Source organism: Delphinapterus leucas, chromosome 14, assembly GCF_059928025.1.
Source record: "Delphinapterus leucas isolate spDelLeu-1000000601 "Yukka" chromosome 14, BTC_Dleu_Yukka2, whole genome shotgun sequence".
Taxonomy (NCBI): domain Eukaryota; kingdom Metazoa; phylum Chordata; class Mammalia; order Artiodactyla; family Monodontidae; genus Delphinapterus; species Delphinapterus leucas.
The window spans coordinates 85,973,174-85,992,548 of NC_143142.1; the positions used below are offsets into that span (position 1 = coordinate 85,973,174).

At 51.3% G+C, this 19,375-nt stretch overlaps 1 protein-coding gene across 2 annotated transcripts in view; it reads left to right on the plus strand.

Moving 5' to 3' along the window:
* TSHZ1 (teashirt zinc finger homeobox 1) overlaps window positions 1–17,425 on the plus strand; it is a 76,474-nt gene extending 59,049 nt beyond the window's left edge. The window contains exons 1-2 of one of the 2 annotated variants that reach the window (XM_089895328.1): window positions 13,381–13,592; window positions 13,735–17,425. In XM_089895328.1, the coding sequence (XP_089751454.1) occupies window positions 13,830–16,940 (3,111 nt within the window). In that variant the 5' untranslated portion in view covers window positions 13,381–13,592; window positions 13,735–13,829 and the 3' untranslated portion in view covers window positions 16,941–17,425. Of the gene's footprint in view, window positions 1–13,380; window positions 13,593–13,734 lie in introns of those variants that run through there. The other variant, XM_022559956.3, reaches the window with a different exon arrangement.
* The last annotated feature ends 1,950 nt before the right edge of the window (window positions 17,426–19,375 follow it).

Consider the following 19,375-nt stretch of genomic DNA (forward strand, 5'->3'; position numbering starts at 1 on the left):
AACAAAGCAGCGTCCTCAGTGCATTTATCTGCGTCGGTTGGCTTGGGGTTACATTTACTGTCTCCTCACCCTTTGATTCCTTCTTCTCGCCGGTAGTCATGGAGCAGCTATTTTGCTCCAGGCACCGAGAGAGAGAGCGGTTGGGAGCCAAGGTCCCCCAGGATGTCGTTGCTGCTGTAGGAGCCCTGGCCCAGGCGCAGGACAGGGGCTAGGCCCGTGACCACCTGTGCGGGCAGGGAGGGTCCCAGAGGGCCGGCGGGGGCCGTGCCGGAGCCCGTCGGCAGAGGGAAGCTGTGGGGAGGTAAAGAGGGGACTCACTGGAGGGGCCTGGGCGGGCGTAGTGGGAAACAGATTCTCTTGTTTTGTCCCCTTTTTTTTTAACTGTGGTAAGAGGTGCGTAAGAGTTATCATTTTAAGCATCCAGTTCAGTGGCATGAGATACATTCCCACTGTTGTGTGGCCATCACCTCCTCCACTTCTCATCTTCTCAAACTGAACCTCGGTCCCCATGAAGCACCATCTTCCCAACATCCCCCTCCCTGCAGCTCCGGGTGACATCGTTCTACTTTCTGTCTCTATGACAAGCCGGCCCACGTGGTTGGAAAGGGACTCCAGGGGGCCCTTGCAGGCATCCCGTGAACGGCAGGCCCTGAGGAGAGGCTCGCCTGTAGCCGATCACGGCTGGTCCCACGCCCTCGACGTTCAGGCAGAGCAGCCCGAGAGCAATGTTGCTGACCTTCGGGTAGATAAAGACCTGATTTTACAAACAGCACATTTTGAAGACAGAATTCGTTTAACACTCAGGCCACTTTGAGTTGCAGATAGAAATGGCCCATGCGCGGCCCTCTGAGAGCATGTCAGAGCCTGGCTCTGAAACAGACCCCCCGGGGCAAGTACCTGCTGCCACCCGTGCTCGGGGGGGCAGCTCCCCTCGCCTCTGTGCCTCAGTATCTTCATGTGGACGTGGAGAGCAGACACAGGCCTTCCCCTTATCAAGCTGGTGAGGGGCTAACACAATTAATAAATGCAGGGCACTTAAGACAGTGTCTGGTCTGGAGAGAGTGTTCAATAAATATTACCTGTTATTATCCAATGACATTTTAATCCAAAGCATAATGCCGGTCGAGCAGATATTCTGTGGGTATGAAATGTTTACCCAAGAACAAGTAAATTATGTCTTTAAAAATAATAGTATAATTATCCATCCCCTCAAATAAGTTTCTAGTGTGCTGAAAAAAAGACATTCTCTCCATCTGGGTGGATCATTATCCCAGAATGTATTCCATTCCGACTTGAGATTGGACTTCAGTGTTGTCATGGAGAAGATGCTTCTCATCGCAGTGGGCCGCTCACCTTTCTACAGAGAATATATTTACACGAATGCCCTTCTTTCCTTTTCGTGCTATGGTTGCAGGGGTTTGAGATCTGTTAGCATCAAACGTCCTTTTTTCTAGGTGTTGCTTGGCTTTGCTGATATCCTCTTTCCAATCCACTCCCACATGGTCGTTTGGATGGGCTTTCGTATGTCCTCTCTCCCTCTGAATAGTTTCTTTCCCCCCCTTTTTTTTTCTCAATGATTTAAACATGCCCGGCATTTCTTTCCAAGCAGTTTCATGAACAGAACCAAAGCAGACAGACTGGAAGAGAGAAACGCGGAAACCAAGTAAGAAGGTGGAGTTGAGGCTGAGTTTCCTTCAGTTGGGCTCATGGAGAAAGGCTTTCCTGGGAGAACAGCTGGAATAGAATTTGTTTCTGATGCTCCATGAATGAATCTTTTCTTTTCAAACCTTTTCCTAGAAACTGTCGAACCTTGTACGTCCTCCAGGACTCCCACCCGCAGCCAGAGCTTCTAGAGGTGTGGTCTCGAGGTTGACTCAGGGCACCTTGGACTTCCAGAAGAAATCAAAAGAGGAAATGTCTTTAGACTAACCAGGAATTGTTTCCGTGAGATTTCTAAACAGGAAAAGAATGACTAGTGTAAGGGCCCCGAGTCTCCCCTGATGACTCGGAGTATCGCTCTAGACCCTGCTTTGGATCTCGGGAAAATAAAGGGAAGAAAGCTCGAGGCTGGAACCCAGACTGTGACTCCAGCCCCTCCTCCATCTTTGTAGCCAGGGGACTGTATCCCCAGCCTCACTTAAGGATGCAGAAGGGGAGTGAAATCCATCCACCTGCTGAATTCACATCTCCAGGTGCCCCAGGCATCCCAGGCCCGCAGTTTGCCTGAGCCCCATCTCCAGGTGTTCAATAATGCAGCAGGATTTAGCTGCACCAAAGTGTCACCTGTCTAGGTGAGTCGTGCCGGTGTCTATCTGAAGTGACAGCCATCTTTGAGTACCGGCGTCGTTCACTGACTCCGCTCTCATCATTGGCATCAGGAAGGTAACATTTTCGACAAGGTTGTTTCCTGTTCCCCGGCTTGTTTCCTGCCCCTCCCTCCTCCCCCTCCCCCCTCCCCTCCCCGCCCTCTTAGCGCACCTGATCAAAACATCATCGCTGACAAAGCTTTCCTTCTCCAAATTAAATGAGCCCAGCTAGCCCGGCAATTTTTCCACAGAAAGCAAGTGAAATGCCAATGTGCCAAGTTAATGAATCTGGTAACAGGGAGAACATTATCGAGCCTGGATAATATGATCTAGCAATGTTCCTTCTCACGCTTCCTGTAAAGAATGTATGGAAGTCAGTTACGTGCGCGGTGCTAACGCCTGTCCTACCCCATCATGGTAATTTGTATAAGTAATGGAAACAGGTTAAATACTTCCATTCTGATGTTGCCAGCAGGGATGGAAATGAACGTTTCAATGAAATCACCTCGACAGAGCCAAGCGGGGAGGGGGCCGCGACTGATTCATCTCCACACCCTTTGGTGATGGGAACCCTAATGAGAATGCTGGAATGTATAGTTTATCAGATAGAAGGGGAAAAGCAGGTAAATCTTGGAGATTAGGATCACGGGAGAACCACCAGCACGAGGCGCCGGCCTCTCCAGCAGACCTCTGCTAATAACACGCTCTTTTCATGCCGAGGGAGGGAGGCAGGGGTGTGGCTGGCTGGCTGGGGGGGGAGAGGTGAGTAGGGGCAGGCTCTTTCCTCCTCCCTGATGGGCTGCCAGCAAGGGTTATCTTCAGCCAGTAAAACCCCAGGGTGCTCTTAGGACACCTCTTAGACCCCTGTCTTGAAAACTTAGAGGGAGGGAAGAGAACTTGGCTTTTCTGCATTTCCCTGTCATTATAAATGATCCACTTTTAGAATGGCTTTCTTTCTGTCTGAAACGTCATTTTACTCCCTTCCTTGTTCGTGTGAGGAAGAGCCATTTTATTTGAACTGCTAGTGCTGTTTAACCTTCCTCAGAAACTGAAACGCGGGCTTCCCTGGTGGCGCAGTGGTTGAGAGTCCGCCTGCCAACGCAGGGGACACGGGTTCGTGCCCCGGTCCGGGAAGATCCCACATGCTGCGGAGCGGCTGGGCCCGTGAGCCATGGCCGCTGAGCCTGCGTGTCCGGAGCCTGTGCTCCGCAGCGGGAGAGGCCACAGCAGTGAGAGCTCCGCGTACCACAAAAAACAAAACAAAACAAACTGGAACTCAATTCCTCTTCCCGAGATATCCTATACCTGTCGCCCTGCTTCCAGAAAAATCAGTTTTTCTAGCCAAAGGACTACTCTATATGCCAAGCGTGCTATAACGTCCTTGTAAATTCAAGTGTGTTAATGTGGGTTACTCAACATATTTTCACACTAAAATGCTTTATTCATACATTGCTTTTTCCAGTATCACTACCTTTCTTCTGTCTAGACGCTATTACTTAAAATCCAAGTCAGTTAAAGATGGAAACGTTTAGTCATCTGGCCTGTTATATTAAATGCCAATATCTGAACGATTCCAAATATCTGAATTTGGGGACATGGCAGAAGCTGAGCATCTTTTATTGAACACGTTTTTCAGTTTTCATCGGGATGTGTTGTCATCAGGTAGGAACAGGTACGGATGCGTGCCGGTTACCTTGTGTGAGTGGCTGTTTTGAGTAAGCAGGTTGGTATCTGCTGGATGGCAAAGGATAGATTTCAAGCTGGCTTTTAGAAAGCAAATCATGATCGGGGGAAGCCTTTCTTCTACTGTTGCTCTGCTCTCTCAGTGAGGCACCCACACTTTTTGTTCATCTGTCTGAGGAACCCTGGCTCTAATTGCTCAGAGCCAGGGTTACTCAGACTCCGGGGAATTTGGAACTTTATTACATTTAGCTATTAAAAACCAAAGACAGCTGTCACTTCTCCCCCTTCTTCAAATGACTGTTGAATATCAGAGCAAATCTTGTTTTCTTTAAAGAAGCAAAGATTTTTTTTAAAAATTGGGGCTGGTGGTTGAGAAAAAGAATCGATCTAATTCGCTGAAGACGCACGAGCCTCGTATAATGACAATTTGAGAGGAACATATTTTTCCAGACAATACGTGTGTGTTTACATTGTAAACCACCGGGGCACACGTTGTTGGTGTCAGATTCACCTCTAGCAGGGGCCATATATGTTAGCCTCTGTCCACGTGCATCAGAACGCACGGGATTTTATGTGGCTCAGGATGACGGCACATCTTTAGGGACACGTCGGCATCTAGAAGGCGCATTTTAGGGCAAAACAATATTAACAAGATTTAATCTGTTTAAAAAAAGTGACGTCTAACTGTAAGATCCAGTTGTCTTGTTCTCATCTCGGGGCTGATGGGCTCTATGTGTTTTGTGGTTTTTCTGTGCTCACACCTGCACACACTCACACACCCACACCCACGTGGAGGCTGGTGGCTTCTCGTCTGGCCTGTGCTCGTCCTGACGCCGAGGCCGGCACAGCTGCTCTGTGCGTTGTCCCGCTGACGGCAGGACACGCCGCGTGTGCTCACCGTGTCACGCTCCACGCCGCGTGCTTGGCTCAGGCGGGGCGGGGGGAGTGACGGCAAAGCTGTTTTGACACAAAAAGAAATCGCAGAAATGATGATTTGGAGTCTTTGTTTTATTTGATGGGGAGGAATGTCATTTCTTTCTGGAAGTAATTGTAAAAGGAGAATTTCATACCGCAGTTACCATTTCCAGGCTTACTCATTCATCAGAGTTCCGCAGGGTGCGGGTAGGTGAGGGCAGAGGGGAGCTGAGGGTTTTAGCAGAGAAGATGCAACGACGTTGAGTTGACTCTGTCTTCTGTGATTCAGTAGCTGCTCTCATCCAGATCTTTTAGGCTAAACAGTTGTATTCATTCACTTCGTGACGTATATTCTGTTTCATCACTAACAATAAAAATTTCTACAAATATTTTAATGTATTTTGGTATATTTGTATCCATGTGAATTTTTAGAACACTGTAGCTTATATTGAAAACGAAAGATCGTGACAAGTAATCACTCTGTCCAAGTTTGGAAGTTTTGACAAGTCTCTCTGTCTCTCTAGCTCTCTGCCTCTGCCTAGGCAAAATTTCCAAAAAAGCGTCTAGGAGAGCAATTAGGAGAATTCACTGGTAATAGTAAGAATGAACCCAATTATTATGATAAGAGAACGATACTTTCTGATAGTGTGGATGTAACTGATTCAGACGCCATTATTGTTATTAAGGAGATCAAGGAAGTCAGGTACGTGTGACCTTGTATTAAGCTTCCAGCCAAGTACAGCAGTAATTACGAAGGGGATGCTGGCTCTCGGTGGATCACATTGGTACATAATTTATATAGACTGTAATATATTTAAAGACAAAAGTTCTCCTGACTTTGTGTTAATAGTTGCTGTGTTGTTGACAACTGCAGGGGTGTGCCCTGCGCTGTTCCCATCCACACCCCAGTCCCCAAAGACTTGATGTTTCCTCTCTTCTTTTACCCTGTGCGTTTACGAGAATGGGCTGCTGGATTTGAACCTGGAGACACGTGTCTGAGACGTAAGCCCTGCGTGGGGTTCGGTGTGTGCTGAGTTAACATTTCTTTATTCTTGTTTCAGCCATTTGAAGAGAGATTTCAAGCCCAAATCTCCCCTCCAGATTTCTAAATGTCATCCATCACTCTATCTGACAAAAGTCTTGTCGTTTCAGGTGGTAGAAAATACCAGGTCGGAACCTGGTTTGGGACCTAATTGGCTAATATTGGGTCTGTAGACCCAGACTCATCAGACTGTCCTAGCGTGGTGTATATCCCTCCCCAAACCAAGAGGCAATAACAGAAAACATGGATTTCCCCATGCTTGGCATTGGCCATGCATGTCTTGGGGATGGCTGGCTTTTTAATTTGTGCATCGTATATTAACACCCAGTTCGTTGGTAGTGAAATAGCTGCGTGTTTTCTTAGGTTCATACAAGAGTTATTTAGCTTTTGCTCTTCATTTCATTTTAACTTCTCTTTTAATTTTTCAAGATTCTCATATATTTTCTCTCTCCTTTTTCCTCCTGACATTGCTGAAAATCACAGAAAGTTTTCGGTCTTTTTAATTGAGGTTTAAGCCCTTAATTTGTGCTTTCCCACTTAATGTTAAATTACATTGTTGTAACTGCAACAAACTACAGGCCTAAGATTAATACCTGAGGCGCTCACTGGGAGGAATGGGAGGGGACCCCCCCCATAACTTGAAATTGAATTCGGGGGCAGGGAGAAAGGGAAGACGTTATATTTATTTTAAAGAAGTTACCTGTGAATTTCTAATGAAACTTAGAATTCGGTAAAAACCATAGGCCATTTTATTTACAGACTCTACAATTCTAAAAAATGGCCTCTGTTGGGTTTTCGGTAAAGAAATAATCGTTACCAATCAGATGGTTTAGCAAACTGGTACGTGAGCGACTGGTGCCAGACAACTGAAATTCGCCAGAGGGATAGAGATATTTTTGCTCCTCCTACATCACAGCAGAAGGGGCCTTTCAGATTTGCGTGGCAGGCTGTCAACCTTTCTGCAAAAACTTTAGAACTTAGTTTCATAAATTAACGTACATCCCACTTGTATGTTGCTGTCCTTTCAGAGTAGCATGGAATGGGCTCTGACCTGGGTCTGCTTTCTCTGCCTTTTTTATTTCCTAATATCCTCTTCCACCAAACCCACCTGCTCTCTTTGTAACAGAGGTGAAGTTACTTTACAAGTGATCGATGATAAATTTGGAAGAAAGTGTGTTTTGCAAGATTTTACAATGAATTGAAGCTGTTCATTTATCACCGAGGTGTGTGTAAGCCCCTTTTGTGAATTGTAAATATATTTTGATGTAATGGCCATCTGTTCGTGGGTATCACGTTTGCCAGTCGAAAACCTAGTTTGATATAGCTAAACATGTAATTTGGTATGATTGTATAGTTTCACCAGGTGGCAATACAATAGCCAAGTTTGGTATTTACTGTAAGCCAGTGCCCAAGCAGGGACCAACGACCTGTGTTTTATAGTTGTCACTTTTGAATCTCCCTTTTCCTCATTCACAGCCAGCTCTCAATTGCGTGTGCTAATGAGGAAAAGAGAGCTTGGATAAACAAAGTTCCCCAACCTGATTCTTGTCATTTATTTCCAGGGCCCGGCCCCTGGGGCCTGGGGAAGAGCCTAACCAGGAACTGCTCTGTATGAGTTCCCACCTCCCGCTCCTTCCTCTGTGTGGCTGTGATCAGGGAAACTGTAGGAAGGCGGAGGGGCCTGGGTGATGCAGAAGTTCAAGGGCTAACATCTCGAATAATCCATCGGGCCAAATCTCACATCTGGTTGCTACACAGTGACAAGGGCCAGTGAGGGGACCACTTTCCCTGGGAGGAGAGCTCATTGTTTTGTTCCTCTTGTCCCCATTTTTGCGATGTGAGCAACAGTTTGTGAGGCCTGAGGCTGCGCGGGGTGCCCGCTGACAGCTGTGGGAGGACTGCCCATCGTGGGCATTTCCGAGTTCATCTTGATGGTCTGTCTGCAGGGCGAGATGGGAAGGAGGGGCCAGCAAGCACAGAGGGGGGCTTGGTGATGAGGATGGTGGTCTGCCATTTTCATGAATACTTCCTATAGCCCCACTGTTGGGGAAACTGAGGCCCGGAGGATGGGGTGAGTGAGTGTATGGGGGTCACCGTGTCTTCATCGGTCTGTCCCTTCTGTAAGTCTGACCTCAGGTCCCGCTAATGATGGGGGTCTGTCCTTCAACAGGGAGCCACAGCAATGGCCCCATAGCGTGGAGCCAACGGGGACGAGCAGGTGAATGCCATCCCTACCCCCTGCACACCTGGGGTCGCTCCTGCACTCGCTGTGTGGGACAGATGTGGCTGAGGTGGCGACGTCTCTTGGGTGTGTCCCCTTCCTGATACTGAAGTGGCAAAAGCAAATGACTCCATCCCCGCCTGGTACTGAAGCCAGGAGTCCAGTGGTCTTGTTTCCAGGCACCGTGGGGTCCGGTCTGCGAATTTCCACCTGCACAGCCCTTGTCCGCCTGCCCCAGGCCCAGACTCTTAAAGTGAGACCCAGTAGATTCTGGATCCTTCTGAGGGCTCTGGTTCCAGGATGTGAGCCAGTTTTGGAAGGTGGGAGAGGTTAGGGGGTAGGGAGAGGGGGCTCAGGCACGGCTGTAAAGGAATCCCTCGTACCCGTTAGCATCTGTGGCTCATCCTCTGCGTCCTCACGTGGCCACACACGCTGCCGAGCAGGGTGATATATGGACCAGCGCTGGGAAGGGTGGCGTGAGAAGCGGGAGGGAAGTGCTCGTGGGCGGGCTGCCTGGGGAGGCGGGTGCACTTCCTTCCAGCGCTGATTCTACCAGGCCCGGTGCCCCTGAGGAGGGGCAGGAAAGCTATTCCGGGGTCAGATGGGCGTCCAATGGTGGGGACACAAGACAGATGGCCCCCAGCTGCCCCCTAGGTCTGTGTTTCCTCGTGCCCCTTGTAAATTAGAATTGAAATGTTCACTCATTAAAAAAATAGACACACTGAGCTAAAAGTACACGGTAGGATGAATCAAGTGGAGGAGTGTGTGGTAAAAGCAGAAATGCTGGGAGTCTAGAAACGGACAGCGACCGTGTTGGTGGAAGGCTAAAGGGATGCAGCACAGTGACCACTGAGCTGGTGGATTGTGGGTCTCAGGAGAGGCCTCGCCTCCTGCCCCCCGGTCCGTGGGACCCGGCAGCCCCCTCCCTAGGGAAGGCTGAAGGAGGTGAGGATGCAGGAGCAGGGCCGGGAGGAAGACGGAGGCGGCCTTTGTGTGGGCAGACTCGGCGCCCCCAAAATTCTGCTACAGGAACCCTAATGCCATCTGCACCCCTTCATTGTTCTTCCCACCTCTTACTTTTTAACATTAAAAAATATAAAAGTAACAACGAACAAAGCCCTTCCCACGTTCCCTCCCCCAGGCTGGGCCCTGCCGTTCCAGGCGCCTTAATTCCCAGCGTGGGCTAGTGGCTGTTTCCAGCTATTTCATTCCAGGAATGGTGTGAAGTGGCTAATCCGTGCTTGTTGAATTGAAAACACTGAAGAAGATTTTGAAAACAGAGATATTTATCAAGAGCCACTTCAGTCAACAAACCCATATATTCATTATCTAGAAAAAAAACCACTATTAACATTTTCTAAAAGGATTTTTCCGTTGTACTGTGAATAGGTTTGTCTTCTGCTTTTTCCATTGAATGCCTCTCCCCTTGTCATTAAAACATAGTTTTTTAAACGTTTGAATGATATTGCGTCTTAGGAATAAACGAAAAGTCACCTAACTACCAATTATTATTGAAGATTCGGGTAGTGGCGAATTTTATATGGAATAATACCATAAAGGACATCTTTGTGCATGAAGCTTATTCTGTACTTTAGGTCACCTTCTGAGGCTATCCTTCCAAAAGTAAAATTATTGGGCCAAAGGGTGTCAAAAAATTTCTCTCCTTTTACTCTTCTTTCATTGAGATTCTCTCAGTTATAATAGTATGATGGGCACATAAGAGGTATCCTAACCACTGATACAGAACTACTTTGGGCCAGGGACTTCCCTGGTGGTCCAGTGGTTAAGACTCTGCACTTCCACTGCAGGGGGTGTGGGTTCAATCCCTGGTCAGGGAACTAAGATCCCACATGCTGTGCAGCGCAGCCAAAAAAAAAAAAGAATTACCTTGGGGTCATTAATTCATTCACAAGCCTTTACTCAAAGTGTTTGTTGGCATTGAGGTGCTAATGAGACAAAGGAAAGTAACTGGGTCCTGATGGTGGCAGAGTGGCTGGACCTCCGGCTGGGAGTCAGGTGACCCACCTTTGAATCCTTGTTTGTCTCCTCTGGGACCTTGGGGAAGTCGGTCAACTTCTCCAAGACCAGTTTTCTCATCTTCAAAATGGGCATTTTCAGGGATGCTAACTTGAAGGGTTGTGAGGGTTAAAATAGGGTGAAGAAAGAAAATGCCCAGCTGGAGGAGGTAGGCAGGGGTGGCACTCAGCAATTTTAGTTGAATGAGCAAGTTCACGGTTTGATTATGAGGACAGACAGGTAGATATCTCTTAATGCTTCTGGGAATGAACTCTGGGAGGGGATTAAAAGGCATCATGAAGGAGATGATATCTGAGCCTCCCCTTGAGGACGAGCATCGTCACCAGGTGGAGATGTGGGTGGGGTGCCCTCTGGGACCAGGATGCGCGGGGACTGGACATGTGGCGGAGGGAGGGGTGCACGTGGGGATTTGCGCCCCCTGTGCAGCTCGTGGACTCTTTAACAGCGATTTTAGCTCAGGGGTTGTGGAGGAAGAAAGAGCGTGGCAGGACAGGAGGGCAAGAGGCCAGCTGGGCGGCTGTTGCACATCTGATGAGAGGCAGGAGGGTCCGAATTAAGGCAGGGGCCCTGCTGGCTATGGAGCTGGACCACGGGAGGCACTGAGGACAGCCGTCGCTCTTCTGGCGTGGACACTTGTTCGGGGTGATTCAGTACAGCTGAGTCAGGAGACTCCCAGCTCAGGAGGAGGAAGTGTGCTGTCACTGGGGCGGGGGCTGGAGGGGGCAGGGGCAGTCGTGTGTCTGCACGAAGTTGACTGGGGTGCCTGTGGAACGCCCACGTCGCGACAGACTCCGGTCACAGCAGCTGGGGCCCCTTCTATGTGCCAGCCGCGAGGCGGACTCAGACTACAGGCATCGCAAAGGCCAGATTCCCCCGACGGGGCGGGAGAGCCGAGGGCCTGCACCCAGTGACCTCGCAGGTGGACGTGGGTCCAGTGTTCGCGGGCGTGCCCTGGAGGAGTCACGGAAGAAGTCAAGGTTGGCTGGAAAGAGGCTGCGGAGGGACCGGCCAAGAGTGACAGGCAGGGCGGGTGGAGGAAGCCGGCGGCGCCCTGGCCCCGGAGAGCACGGTGTCACACCCGGAGTGCTCTGGGCAGGGGGGCTGGGGGTCGCGTCCCCGCGGGGATGCTCGGCCCGGGGCAGGGGATGCTGGCGGGTCCCAGGATGCCCCCGGGTCTGCCCTGGGGCTCCCCTGGCTGCCTGCTCACCCAGCTTCGTGTCTCCGCTGGGAGACGAGCTCCAGGAAGGCAGGCACGTTAGGGGTTCCCCTCCACCTCCTGGATAACGGGGGACGGGTGTCCAAGGGAGGGAAGAAACCAAGGCAGAAACCAGTGACCCTTAGGAGGCTGGGGTTTGCTCTGTGTGGTTCCAGGAGTAACTGTCGCCCTGGGGCTGGGGGTGGCCTACAGGAGGCGTTTGAGCTCAGCCTGGGGGCCCCCAGGTGCAGGCTGCTCTGTCGGGAGCAGGGCGCGCCCGGGGTGCAGCAGGGCCTGATGACATTCCACTCTGCTGGGACATGAACATGCAGGTGGGCAGATGCCAAGCAAGTCATGTCCATGCGGTTCCAGGCCCTGAGATGCCACCCGCAGAGTGAGGACCGGTGGGTGACAAACACACCCCGGAGGTATGGCAGCGAGTCCCCCGCGACGGCGCGGGACTCACGGGCTGTAATCCCCCGACTCGTTAGTGACTCTGATGCAGTTCTGCCTTCCGCCGGGAAACACCGTGGACATGCGCGCCTGGGTCGCTCGATGCTGCCACCCAGGCGTGGGGACGGCCGCGAGGGGAAGCGGGGGTGGGCAGGGATGCTGAAGGGCCCCGTGGAGCGGCTGTCACTCGCCACATGTTCACTTGTGCTCACGAGCGATCGTGCCTGGAGCTCTCGGCGTGTGGGCGCAGACCCTCCCGTGTGTCTCCCTCCTGCCCGCGTCCGCCCTCTGGGCAGCCACCTCCTTCTCTGTCTCTCCATCACCGTCCCTGAAAACGCGGTGCTCTCTGCCACGTTCCCTTGGGGTCTGGTGCTGATAACGTGATAATGAGTGATTCTACTTAATGAGACACCCTCTCAGGTCATATCAGTGCATTTTAATAGGGCCTTTCTGGAAATATCTTAACCCCAAATTTCCCAGGTAGTTGACGGAACACTAGTTGTTCCCTCAAAAAAAAAAGGAAAAAGAAGTAAAAGTATGCTTTGGTCAAATCAGTTAAGAGGTGTAGGCAATTATGTCCCCTTGGGGATTGACAACATCTGTCACATAGTAAAGGATCTAAAATGTGTTGCAGTAAAAGGTCAGATTCCATCTAGCGATTTATATGCCGTCCATCCCTCCCATTCTTGGGACAGCTGTCCGTATCCTGAGTTTTTCTGGGAGATGCCGCCTTCACCCTGAGAAGTCACCCTCTGTGCAGCTGTGGCCTGTAGCAGGCCACTGTAGCGTATACTATAGTCCTTGTTAAGAATAAAATTTGTTTTATTGTGCCAAAATATTCGTAACACAAAAGTTACCATTTTAATCATTTTTAAGTGCACGGTTCAGTGGTATTAAGTACATTCACCCTGTTATGTTATGTTATACCCACCATACATCTCCAGAACTTTTCGTCTTCCCAAATTGAAACTCTGAAGCCATTAAACACCAACTTTCCATTCCTCCCTCTCCCCCAGGCCCTGGAAACCACTGTTCCGCTTCCTGTCTGTATAAGCCTCGCTGCTCTAGGTGTCTCATATAAGGGGACTCCTACAGTATTTGTCTTTTTACGTCTGGCTTATTTCACTGAGCATAGCGTCCTCAGGGTTCATCCATGCCATAGCATATGTCAGAATTTCCTTCCTTTTAAAGGCTGAATAATATTCCATTGTTTGTATAAACCACATTTTGTTCACTCATTCATCCGTCAACAGACACTTAGGTTGTTTCCACCTTCTGGCTCTTGTGAATAATGCTGCTTTGTACAAACGTGGCTCTTTGACCCCTGTCGGGTGTCACCTGTGGGAGACTTCTGCTCCATCCAGGCAGGGGGGCGCTGGTGGGGCTACGTCGCTTTCTCCTTTTTAGTGGAGACCAGAGTATTTTTATCGCTTGCCATTGAGGAGCGTTTTTATTTATGGAAGCCATAGAATACTGTCTGTGTATTATCTTGCCCTAGAAGTTGACAACCAGGTCCCCCTGCCCCCTGCCACGGGGAGGCACAAGGGACCCCCGCTGCTTACAAAAAGAGGAGCCTGCATGAGGAGGGGCAGGGGTCCCTTCCCTTCCCACCCAGCTGTGACGGCCACACTGACATCTTTAAGAAGAGGACAGATGCCGCCCTTCCATGGAAATGTCTTCACTTAGGAGGGGGGATTGTCTTGGTGGAAACCTGTTTCCTGCCGTCGAGCTGCAGAAGGGGTAGATATATAAAGTGGAGGTAGCCTTGTAGCCTGGGAGCTCGGCTGAGAAACATCTTTTTAAAGATCATCTAACTGCTGGGGAGGCCGCGTCCTTGGAGATGATTTACGTCTCCTCACGGTGTTTCATTTTTCTCTCCTAGCTTACGTTCCTGAGGAAGAACTGAAGGCAGCAGAAATAGATGAAGAAAACGTGGAGGAGGATGGGCTGCCTTTGGACGTTCAGGAAAGCGACTTCATGTGCAATGAGGAGGCGGAGCTCAAGGAGGCCCCGAGCTACCAGAACTCCCCCATCAGCACCGCGACTAATCAGGACGCCGGCTACGGGTCGCCGTTCAGCGAAAGCAGCGACCAGCCAGCCCCTTTCAAGAGCTCTTCCTGCAAGGAAGAGAAAGAGGAGGCCCAGGGCCGGGAGGGCGTCTCCTACCCCCAGGACAGCTTGGCCCAGATCAAGGCCGTGTATGCAAACCTGTTCTCGGGGTCCTGCTGGTCCAGCTTGGCTCTGGATTTGAAGAAGTCCGGCTCGACCACCGGCAACAGCGATGCCGGCCAGAAGGAGGGCTCCACCCCCGCCGCCACGCCCCCCACCAGTACCGCGGGGGCCACCGGGACCACGGCGAGCACCCCCAGCTCGGGCTCCGGCTCCGGCTCCGGCACCGGCACCAGCGCCAGCGGCGGCTCCGGGTACGACTGGCACCAGGCCGCCCTGGCCAAGACGCTGCAGCAGACGTCCTCGTACGGGCTGCTGCCCGAGCCCAGCCTCTTCAGCACCGTGCAGCTCTACCGGCAGAACAACAAGCTGTACGGCTCCGTGTTCACGGGCGCCAGCAAGTTCCGCTGCAAAGACTGCAGCGCCGCGTACGACACGCTGGTGGAGCTGACGGTGCACATGAACGAGACGGGGCACTACCGCGACAACAACAGAGACAAGGACTCCGAGAAGACCAAGCGGTGGTCCAAGCCCAGGAAGCGCTCCCTGATGGAGATGGAGGGCAAGGAGGACGCGCAGAAGGTGCTCAAGTGCATGTACTGCGGCCACTCCTTTGAGTCCCTGCAGGACCTGAGCGTGCACATGATCAAGACGAAGCATTACCAGAAAGTGCCTCTCAAGGAGCCGGTGCCGGCCATCACCAAGCTGGTCCCTTCCACCAAAAAGCGGGCGCTGCAGGACTTGGCGGCCCCCTGTTCCCCCGAACCGGCGGGCATCACGGCCGAAGTGGCGCCGAGCGAGTCAGCCAAGGACCAGAAGTCGGCCAACCCGTACGTGACGCCCAACAACCGCTACGGCTACCAGAACGGGGCCAGCTACACCTGGCAGTTCGAGGCCCGCAAGGCCCAGATCCTCAAGTGCATGGAATGCGGCAGCTCCCACGACACCCTGCAGCAGCTCACTGCCCACATGATGGTCACCGGTCACTTCCTGAAAGTGACCACCTCTGCCTCCAAGAAAGGGAAGCAGCTGGTGCTGGACCCCATGGTGGAGGAGAAGATCCAGTCCATTCCCCTGCCCCCCACCACGCACACGCGGCTGCCCGCCGCCCACGTCAAAAAGCAGCCCGACTCTCCCTCGGGGTCCGCGACCTCGGAGGAGAAGAAAGAGCCCGAGAAGGAGAAGGCGCTGCCGGCGGTGGCCGGGGACGCAGACAAGCAGATCAAGGAGGAGGGTGAGGACGCCACTGACAAGTTCGAGCCCACCACCCTCTACCAGTACCTCCGCGAGGAGGACCTGGACGACAGCCCCAGGGGCGGGGTGGACATCCTGAAGTCCCTGGAGAACACGGTCTCCACGGCCATCAGCAAAGCCCAGAACGGCGCCCCCTCGTGGGGCGGCTACCCCAGCATCCACGCTGCCTACCAGCTGCCGGGCACCGTGAAGCCGCTGCCGACCGTGCAGAGCGGGCAGATGCAGCCGTCCTACGCCAGCAGCGTGAAGGCTCTGTCCTCGGAGCACGGCGCGCTCCTGCACTCCCCGGGGAGCCTCACGCCGCCGCCCCACAAGAGCAACGTGTCGGCCATGGAGGAGCTGGTGGAGAAGGTCACGGGCAAGGTCAGTGTGAAGAAGGAGGAGAGGCCGGCGGAGAAGGAGAAGGGTTCACCGGCCAAGGCCGCGTCCCCCGCAGCCAAGGAGAATAAAGACTTCCCCAGGGCTGAGGACCTGGGCGGAGGCGGCGGCGGCAGGCCCCAGCAGAAGAAGGGCCCCGAAGCCGATGCGGGGAAGACCAAGAAGGAAGGTGTGGTGGACGCCCACACCCCGAACGGCACGGAGCCCCTCAAGGCCAAAGTCACCAACGGCTGTAACAACCTGGGCATCATCACGGACCACTCGCCCGAGCCCTCCTTCATCAACCCACTGAGCGCCCTGCAGTCCATCATGAACACCCATCTGGGCAAAGTGTCCAGGCCCGTGAGCCCCTCGCTGGACCCGCTGGCCATGCTCTACAAGATCAGCACCAGCATGCTGGACAAGCCGGCCTTCCCCGCCCCGCCCGCCAAGCCGCCCGGCACCCTGGACCGCTACTACTACGAGAACAGCGACCAGCCCATCGACCTGACCAAGTCCAAGAGCAAGGCCCTGGCCCCGGGCGCCGCCGATGGTGTGTCCTCGCCGCTCCGGGAGAGCGCGCTCATGGACATCTCGGACATGGTGAAGAACCTCACGGGCCGGCTGACCCCCAAGTCCTCCACACCTTCCACCGTGTCGGAGAAGTCAGACGCCGACGGCAGCAGCTTCGAGGAGGCAGTGGACGAGCTGTCGCCCGTGCACAAGAGGAAGGGGCGGCAGTCCAACTGGAATCCACAGCACCTGCTCATCCTGCAGGCCCAGTTCGCCTCGAGCCTGCGGGAGACCCCGGAGGGTAAGTACATCATGTCGGACCTGGGCCCTCAGGAGCGGGTGCACATCTCCAAGTTCACCGGGCTCTCCATGACCACCATCAGCCACTGGCTGGCCAACGTCAAGTACCAGTTGCGGAGGACAGGGGGGACCAAGTTCCTGAAGAACCTGGACACAGGGCATCCTGTTTTCTTTTGCAACGATTGTGCCTCTCAGTTCAGAACTGCTTCCACGTACATCAGTCATCTAGAGACACACTTAGGCTTCAGCTTGAAGGATCTCTCCAAGCTGCCACTGAATCAGATTCAAGAACAGCAGAATGTTTCCAAAGTCCTGGCGAACAAAGCATTGGGCCCGGTGGGAGCCGCCGAGGACGATCTGGGCTCCACATTCCAGTGCAAGCTCTGCAACCGGACTTTCGCGAGCAAGCACGCAGTCAAACTGCACCTTAGTAAGACCCACGGCAAGTCCCCCGAGGACCACCTGATCTACGTGACGGAGCTGGAGAAACAGTAGCCCTGGGTCCGCGCGCGGGCCCGCGGCACATTGCACTAAACGTCGCCATACTGCACTAGGCCTGGCCTGAGCCTCCAAAATCAGCCTGCCCTTTGTTGCTGACTGCCTGTCTGGACCTTGGTTTTTCTTACACATATTTTGTAGTTATATTTATATGCTCTTCGTCCGATTGTGCATGTTCCTTTTCTTTTTCCGTGAGTCAAAGTCTGACCTTTATTTTCAGCATCTGTGCTCGATGTTCAGCTCTCTTTTGTAGGAAATAGTGGGGCACCTACTCAGAGACATTTACTTAGCAGGAAAGAAAGACACAAATAACAGTGAGAAAAGACGTCCTAAAATTACAAAGTTGCCATGACAATAAAGGTCATAGAACCTCCTAGTGTCAAATTTAACCCTTTGAGGACTGTAATCGCATTTCTGTGCCTTTCACTCAAAAAAAAAAAAAAAAAGAAAAAAGATAAAAAAAGGCTTAAAGGCATTTCATTCAGATCAAAAGCTGTGTCAGACACAAAACTTATTTAATAATTAAAAAACGAGCTTTTATATGCAGAACTGGTTTGTGAAGGAAGCATGCATGCAGCTGTTGGAAAATAGAAAGTTGTCTAGGACTCGGGGTTAGGAAGCCACAACTTCACATGTTTAAAACAAACAAAACAAAACAAAAACTAACAGCAGCGACAACAAACACCCCAGTTGCCACTATGCCCAAACCCTCTGGATGCTGAAAAAATGCCACTTTTGGCAAAAAAAAAAAAAAAAAAAAAAAAGTATGCAAGCTATTATTTAAAAATGTGTAAAAATGCTATTTCTTTTTTCTGTAAAATACTGCAGTTTATAGTTATTTACAGATGTAAGCTTTGGTACAAGCTGACCTTTCTATAAGCGTGCTGCATTGGTAAATGAAAAAAAAAATGGGGCAAATGTTGGAGTCCTTTCCTTGTAAATTGCCGGCATCAGCTTAAAAACTCCTGTATGTTACATATCGTCCCATTTTAATCTATTCAACTTTCTTTGTACCTTCTGGCTGTATGCTTTCTCTTTTAACTTTTTATATTGTCATTTTATATTAAATTTCTGTGTATATAATGTACAACCACAATTTTTGAATAAAATTTAGTTCCTGCAGCTTGATTTAAATAGAGAAATTTTACTGCAACCTGCATCTTTCCAGATGCATGTATATCAGACAAAAATAAATAAATGAAAACAAAGCGAGCGATGCACTATTAATTATACATTTTGATGTTCTATCATTAATATTGTACAGTACATTTCGGTTCACACAATTAAATCCACTGTTTTCTCAAATGTAAAATAAACCCACATGCAGTTCTTGATTTACATAGATTGTCATGTCGTCATTATTTTGCCTTTGAGGTGTTATTTCAGCAACGAGAGGGATGGCTTATGCAATCAACCAACAGAAATCCTGGTCGGAATCATCATTTCATGATTTGTGTGCTGACACGCTTCGTTCAAATGATCAGTATTGCATTTCTGAAAATGATAATTAAAAAGTTTAACTTCGCTGGGTGCCACCGGATTCCTGAGGATAGCCATTGAGCGATGGCTGGCTTGTACGTCGAGGGACTGAGGTGCTTCCTTCGGAGAACGTTCCCGCACTATTTGTAAATGTTTACAGTTACCCTTTGTGTGCACCGGAGCCTTAACAGTGGGGGGCGGTCGGTCGAAGGGCAGGTCTTGCTCTATAGCAGCAGACCCTGGGGGGCTTGGAATTGGTTCTGCGTTGCTCCAAAGAGGAAAGCCTGATCTCTGCACTTTTAAAAATGTACAGTTTTTATAAAATGAGCTGCCCTGGAGCACGGTGGAGGGGTGTTGCTCTGCGCGGAAGACCACCGGCACTCCAGGCCTGTAAGCGCTGTGACCCCGGCCCTGAAGTCCGGGTCTTCCTGCCGAGTCTGGCCTCTTTGCCCCGGAAGTACATAACGACATGAGCACGACAATTTCTTTTTCCACCTTTTGCTTAAGTTTTCATAAAATTGTATCCTGAGAAAGCTTAGAACTTACAGCGCTCAGCTGTGCCGTTTCCATGATTTCCCTCCATGCCAAGCCCTTGACCCGTGTGGGAGGAGAATCAGGGCGGCCACCTCTGCACCATCTGTGCTGAGGCCGCGGAGTGCCAGGGAGGTTTGCTGCCTTCTCCTGATCTTCATGGGTAAACAGCTCTGTCCTTTAGGAGGTAAAGCCATTTAGACATTTTGGTTCAGTTTCTGGGGGATTATGTACTTTGGGCTCAAGGGGTGACGGGGAGGAGTGACAGGCCTGTGGTGGAGTGTAGTGGGGTCTTTGCACTATGATCCTTCGAAGCTCTGTTGATTTTATCACAGGCCTGCAGATGTATGTTCCGTGATTCTGAGCGGATGCAGCGGGTAAGGTGGTGTGACCGGCGTGAGAGGCCGGGACGGGGTGGGTTC